This window comes from Zea mays, chromosome 6, assembly GCF_902167145.1.
Source record: "Zea mays cultivar B73 chromosome 6, Zm-B73-REFERENCE-NAM-5.0, whole genome shotgun sequence".
In the NCBI taxonomy this organism is placed as follows: domain Eukaryota; kingdom Viridiplantae; phylum Streptophyta; class Magnoliopsida; order Poales; family Poaceae; genus Zea; species Zea mays.
The window spans coordinates 144,552,305-144,559,726 of record NC_050101.1 but is presented as its reverse complement, the minus strand read 5'-3'; the positions used below and the strand labels follow the sequence as shown (position 1 = coordinate 144,559,726).

The 7,422-nt window shown below is 44.8% G+C and overlaps 1 protein-coding gene across 5 annotated transcripts; it reads left to right on the top strand.

The window, feature by feature from the left end:
- The first annotated feature begins 271 nt into the window (after positions 1-271).
- On the top strand, positions 272-6,818 carry LOC100275296 (protein kish). 5 transcript variants are annotated; one of them, XM_008651231.2, is made up of 5 exons: positions 272-482; positions 577-683; positions 1,522-1,556; positions 5,959-5,996; positions 6,519-6,818. In XM_008651231.2, exons 1-5 carry the CDS (start codon positions 287-289, stop codon positions 6,584-6,586), a joined length of 444 nt encoding a protein of 147 aa, XP_008649453.1. In that variant the 5' UTR covers positions 272-286; the 3' UTR covers positions 6,587-6,818. The 5 variants fall into 5 exon arrangements, with proteins under 5 accessions (XP_008649453.1, XP_035816070.1, XP_035816071.1 ...); XM_035960177.1 differs by having other exon boundaries at positions 272-494; XM_035960178.1 differs by having other exon boundaries at positions 272-494; positions 5,909-5,996.
- The last annotated feature ends 604 nt before the right edge of the window (positions 6,819-7,422 follow it).

Here is a 7,422-nt window from a genome sequence, read left to right as displayed (position 1 = left end):
TAGTTTATTTTGTAACATGTAATATAAAATAAACTACATATTCTATTGGTGCCATAATGTTAGTATATGAACTACATGTTCTATTGGTGCCACAATGTTTGTATATAGTGACTTATTATTAAAATAAATTACATGAATTTAGTAGTTATCAGGTTGTAAAATTACATTTTTTTTTTGTTTTGTCTTGATATTTTGTTAACACTACTCCGAATGGTTGGATTGGATGCCAGCTCCGGATTCGGTAACGGAGGGAGCCCTTCGCTACTTGAGCCAAACGGGCCTAAGAATGGAAAGGTCGGAGCAATTCCACCCATCCAAACCGTGCGTGAGGAGAAGAGCCCAGCCCATATCACCAGTCGCTGCAGCACAGCCCACACACATCACAGCAGCAACAGCCGAAACAGCAACAGCCTACCTCTTCGTGAATCGTGTCCCTTCCCTTGGCTGCAGCTGCAGGATCCAAGCAACGCGGAAGGAGGGAGGTGAGCACCATGGTAAGATCCATCCCGACCCTCTGCATCCCTTGCCACCGATCTACCGCAACCCAACTCACTTTCCCGTGTCTGATTTTGCAAGTCGGCGCTGTTCAACTTCAACTCCTTCCTGACCGTGGTGTTGCTGGTGATCTGCACCTGCTCCTACATCAAGATGCAGTTCCCGGCAATCCTCAACGACCGCACCGGGTAATTTTCTTTCTTCCGCCGCTACCCTACCAAATCACAAAGAATCTGGGAATTTCCATCTTGTGCGCTCTGTTACGCTCAGTTGTAGTAATTGTTTTCGTTATGGTGGCAAAATATTGAAGTGTCAACATCAGTGTGAAGGATATAACCGTCTGATTGTTGTGAGTTGTGTTTAACACCGTCAGGCGCCCATCCATGAGCTGATTCAGAGATATATATTTTTTTCTGAACTTATGATTCAGAGATAGTTAAAACCTGTAATAAGGATGAACCTTATTGTGAGAGAAAGTAAGCTAATTTATTTTGACTTTGATTGATACCAGCAAGGTATTGTTTATTTTGACCTAGATTGATACCAGCAAGGTATTGATGTTCATAGTACACCTAAGGTATTTGGTTAGCACAGGACCTAAAGTTGTTCTATTTTGCACTGCCTTTGGTGTGCCAAAATGAATTGATGTATTAGATCTGCGCAAGTGTTTTATTTTTGTCTACTTTCTTTTTTTTTGGGGCAACACCAGTTGATTTGCACTTGTGAATAAGGGAACCTCAGTTTTGACAAAGTTGATAGCTTGAGCTTCATATTTTTTATCCATACATATAACTTTATAACTTATAAGGAATAAGATATTGCATGTTGTTTCCTGTTCTTTACAATCATTGACACGCGCTGTACTTTTAAACAATTAGATTTATTTTTAATTTTTTAATGGCCGGAATCCCACCAAATTTAGAGGCAACATAGGGCTGTGAAGGTACCAACATCTGTACATGGTTAGTTGTAGTTATCATCTGTTTTTCTTATATTCTCACTTACCCCCATAATCTCTAATGGCAGATTCCGTGGTTTCTTTTGGAAAGCTGCCAGGATAGGTATGCATCTTTTTCTGCTTCTGGCTCATGTAAACTAAAAAAAAAAAGATTCTTTCTACTTTTCTGATGACTATTGATTGCCGCATAACCCCTTTCATTTATCTACTGCTGTACATTCATGTATACATCATATGTACTTTGGAGGGTTGACTATGGTTCAAGGTGCTAATAGCACTAGTGCATATTCAGTGCTTTACTGCTAGATTCAGTACCTAGTAGCTGTTCAAATTCTTGAAGTTATCTCCATTATGAATTGATGAAAAGCTCTTCTATTCCTTGCATTTAATTTATACTGGCATTTCTTTTATTGGACTAATGTATGGCTGCCCCTACATTAATTCTAACTTCTGATTTGCCCTCCTTTTCCCAGATTTGCATGTTTGCCCCTGTTTTGACATGCTTTGAGTTGGAAGTAGATTTGCCAATTAAAAAACCTGTGAAAAATGGATCAAAAGTGTTTAAAACAGCCTTGGCCCTTGAGCCTTATAGCTCTTATCCATGCCGTGACATTGAACCGACTCTCTCCCAGTGTTATCAAGTGATCACGATTATCGGTCCTCGGCCCTTGATTAGGCACTACGACTCGACTAGACTGACCAAAATCAATTCATACAATTAGTCATGATTAATCGAAGCGTTATCAAGTGTTGGATGACTGGGCGTGAGAATGTGAACTGAGCTGTAGGCTGTGGTCCTTCACCTTCCCATCAATTCTGGAACTCGCCATCGACCACCATCCGTTAGAAGAAAGATATGTAGGCTGCGGTGACAGGAGTTGAAGGCCAACGAACTCTGTTGGGGAGGGAATGACCGCCCCCTCCTGGTATTATATTAAGAAGAGACCAAAACATTGGTCCTGACCGAGAAAATCCCTGAACCCTGGCCTCCCATCACTAACGGGCCGACGTCAATTGTCCACTCTGCAACAGCCCAACCGGAGGGTGTCACACAGGACATCGTAACCCGAGAGCGGATGATGCACAACAAGGGGATTTTTTTTAACCAAGCCAGAAAATTCGCCCTCGAGAGGAATCGAACCCAGGTCTTGGAGGTGCTACTCAGAAGCCTTAAGCACTAGGCTAGAAGCCCTTTCGCTGAAGGCCAACTGAATACAACAGTGAAAATTAGAAATGACGGGCAAAGGAGCAGTTGACTAGCGAGTGATTTATTGTTTCGGTGCCTGATCACAAAGGGGACAACGAGTAGGATGAGGAAAGCTTCTCTTCTCGTGGCAAAGGAGCAACTGACCAGCAACCGAACCTCTCAATTTAGTGGTGCCTCATAATGGTTATCTATTTCAGCAACTTGTCTTGATGCTTGGTTAGTTGGTTTATATAGTATATTTGTCCAGGTATATACAAGAATATATGGGTGACCAGGACCGACTATGGTCGATGAATAATCGTGACTAGCCATCTAGTCAGTCCCATGGTGACTATGGTCGATTAGATAATTTGAAAACATTGATGTTATGACCGGGATTAGCTATCATAGGAGGCGAGTTCAGCAGGATTAGATCAAGGCCTGCTCAGTTAAGATTTCCTTAGGTATCCATTTGTTAAGAGTTGCTCAGTTTGTTAGGATTGCTCAATTTGTTAGGATATCGTTCTGTTAGGATTAGGATAACCAGTTGTTAGGATTTGGTTTGTTACCAAATTAGGATAGATTCAACATGGTTATCCAGATTATTGTATTACCTATATATATAGACAAGAGAAATAAAGGAAAAGGCAAGCAAGGCAACAAACCTGTTGTTGTGCTCCCTGAGTCTCCATCCCTCTTCTCCAACCAATCACCATAGGGTGCAAGAAGCTCCATCCTAGGCCCTCTGTCCAACACTCCTACAACCTGAGAAGTAGTAGTTCTACCAATTTGGTATCAGAGATGCCGGGTTCAAATAGCGGCGATGATGCTACATCGGTGGCAAACGCCGTCGCCCAACACCAGGCAATGGATACCCCGATGTGGATCTCCAGCGTCAGCTCACCAGCTTCGCCACCCAGATGACATCCTTGCCCTCACGCATGGCTGCCGTCGAAAATAGGCTGTTGTCATAGTTTTATTATGGAATGTCCGGCTACGACGACATCCCTTCCCTCATCACAAACTCAATTGCAGCGCCACCCTCGCTACCGCCAAGCATAGAGTGCATCAAAACCACCTCCGTCCCCATCACCACCGCCACAAAGATCCTCACCACGCTGCCATTGCCAGCCTCTGCCACCACACAAGCACCTTCCGTTCCCATCCACCAGATAGCCTTCCCACATTCACCTTCACCTATTCCAGGCCCATACTGCTCCACAAGCATGGGGCCATTTCTGGAAGCACCATCCCATACACATGGAGTCACTCGCTTCCATAAACTATCATTCCCCACCTTCGATGGCAAAGACGACCCCTTCGGCTGGCTCAATCGATGTGACCAGTTCTTCCGCAGCCAACGCACATTGGAGGGAGATAAAGTTTGGCCTGCGTCATACCACATGGTTGGCGCTGCCCAGACCTGGTACTATATGCTCGAGCTGAATTTGGAGCTACCCATCTCCTGGCCTCACTTCAAGGAGTTGTGCCACAACACTTCGACTCTGCGGTACAACACAATCCTCTGGGCGCATTGGCATGCCTCCATTTTCGCACCACCGTCGAGGAATACCGAGAGTGTTTCCTGAACCTGCTGTGCCACACCAAGCATCTATTAGACCAACTTCCCCTCATCCACCCTGCCCGTCGTGCCGCTCGCTACCCTCTTGCACACTGCAATAGCCACTGCTGCCCCGTTCGCCCCTCTTTCCATCCATCTGATTAACTTTCACTCGCCATCCCCGTTGCCAACGTTTTTGCAAGGGTAGCTTTTCTCATATGAGCGGACACCCTCCATTGTAGGCGATGTTGGCACGTCCGCCAGTTTGGGCATTCCTCGCTTCAGCAGGCCTGGCTTCTCCACCTATGACGACAAAGAGGAACCCCCTGAACTAGCTTAACCATTCTAAGTAGTTCTTCCATGGGCAATGCTGCAATGTACACTTGCCTCGTATCAGGTCTGGCTTGCTTTGTACCACTTTGTGGCCTAGACATGATACTATGTTCTAGAGCAAGATGAGGGCATGTTGTGGGAGCGGTTCAAGAACCTTTGCCATCTGTGGTTCGTCGACTGACCATCCCTAGCAATTGTTTCGTCGGACTTGTGAGGCTCCCCCTCCACGCCACGGTCTAGGACTACTAAGAGAGTTTCAGCGCGTTGGTGTGCCACACACCGAATCTTCTGACAGTCCAGAAGATCGTCGTCTTTGTCACGGGCTTAGTAACTGGGAACGTGGCCATGTTCCTCGTTCCGTTCCGGGAACGTGGGAACAATCTCGTTCCCGTAGTGTTAAAACCTAGTTTTAGTAGCGCACCGTGTACCACGTTCCCGTTCCTCGATCCGGGAACCTGGTTACTAAGGTCACGGGGGTTTTCCAGAGCACATTTGGGACGACATCGTGCTCCGGGAACCACAAGACATGTGGACAGACATGCACCCGACGTGGGCCTATGAGGTTACCACCGCAACCACCATGCCAAGTTCTATACATTGGGCCGCTCGGCCTCCCTATCACCTGCCGTTGGCGCTACCTGTTTCGTTGCGCGTAACTGGTATGGGCGTGGTCGCACTTGTGCTGCCCGCACCGCATCCAATAGCGGTGTTGTCTACTCCCCCACGCCAGTTCTATCACCTCACACCGACTGAGATGGTCGAGCGCCGTTGCCAAGGGTTGTATTACAACTGCGACGTGCGTGTGCTCCCCTCCCCCCCCCCCCCCCCCCCCCCCCCAGTGCCAACACCTGTTCTATCTTGAGTTTGCTGACTACTTGCTCGATGAAGCACCCAGGGACGAGGGCACCGAGATGGCCCTTAAGGATGGGCCTGATGCCCCAATTATCTCCCTCCACACCATCACTAGCATATGCACCAAGGACACCATGCACATTGACGCCTACATCATGGTCACCAGCTCCTTGCCCTCCTAGACAGCGGCTCGACCCACAAGTTCATCAATACCAGGGTCATGCTGCATCGAGCTGGTGATGGCGGATAACACCAACATGCGGGTTATGGTGGCCAATGGTGACCATCTTCCCTGCAAGGGCGTGGCACGCAACACGTGTCCATGCATATGGATCGGGAGTTCATCATCAGCTTCTTCAGCATCAACCTAGGTGGGTTCAATTTCGTCCTAGGTGTCGACTACTTCTGGATCTTGGGGCCCATCCTCTGGGTCTTGAAGGCCCTCTACATTGCATTCTGCATGTGATTCCTGTTGCCTATTTTGACAAACACTGCTCACATATTCACATATGACATGTCACAGGTTCTTTGGTGAAGCAGGCGCTCATTTCTTTGATAATTTTTTTGTTGTAGATCTAAATTTAAAGTGCTAGTGCTGCAGCACATTGATGGTATGGCTAATCAATTTTGTTTTTGTTTTGGATTAAACACATGGTTGAACCATTTTGATCTACAAACTCCAAATCCTACATGGATCTGGAGCTGAAGCTGGCCCATAGCACAAGGGTTAATATCTGTTTAATGGAGGTCTTACAACAAGAAGGAATTACACTTGTTGTCTATCTGTTTAATGGAGGTCTTACAACAAGTAGGAATTACACTTGTTGTCCAAGAAGATGAACTCATTTAGGTCTCTTTTGGAACAGAGGAAACGTTCCTATTTCCTACTTTTTTCCTGTGAAAATGAATCGATTCCTGTGATATTCCTAGAAAATTCCTGCGTTCCAAAGTTCCAAAGCGGCCCCAATGGAAATTTGAGAAACTAGGCCAAGTAGTAGGGCACTCATTATTCAAATCTGATTTTGCTAGTTGATAGCAAACTGTGTTGCGCAATAATTTGTCATTGATTGTTAATTCATCCATTGTTTGTTAAGAATGTAGAACTGAACATTTCTCATGTCTTTCTTTATCAGGTGAGCGATTGAGCCCTTGGGTATCAGTCGGGTGCTTGGCTATGGGAATATCCACTATTTTCTTCTAAGGCCGAAGTTTTAATCTCCACAAATTTAGTCTAGGACGCAGCACCTTGTTTCACTTGTAGAGAAAAAAAAAACTATTGTAAGCATTTTGCTTCAGTTTTTAATGGTGGGCACTGTAAGATCTGTATCTGCACTGAGATTTCTGATATTAACAAAAATGTTTTCTCATAAGATTTCTGAGAAAAAAAAAACTTTGTAGACCTTGTAGCTGTTTGAAGAGTGGTAATTGATGAACTGCTGAGAGAAAAATTTGATGTTCCAGTAGTGTGGCCGTGAGTGATCAGATCCATTAAACTGTAACATTTGTTGTTCGGTTCTCTCGAGTTCAATCCCAGAAATCTTATGAGAAACCATCACCATTTATTTAGTCATATGTAGACAATAAAGCTTAACATCCACATCGGGTTATAACTAGAAAACAACATAGGTGTCGGCCTTCCTTCCAACCACTGAGACTCCCGTAAAACCACTCTAGAACATTTTTAGAGACTGTTGTGAAAAGATCAAGATGCTTAAAAGGATATGATTAATTGGGATTTAATTTTTCCTACAAAAAATAAAACATATAAGCAAGTCCAACTTCATCACCTTGTGGCTGTAATTGTTTCTAGAGAACATATCCTATGTAATCAGTCATGTTGATGCAACTATGTATATGTAACCTAACGATCTGATGCATTCAATCAAAATCCAACGATGATTACTATTTTAGCTGGAAGGAGTTAAATATGAAATAGCTACCATGTTTTAAATGAAAGGAGTTAAATATGAAATATCAGTCGCCGTTAGATTTTGATTGGATGCATCGGATCGTTTAGTTGTATACATGTGCACCAAC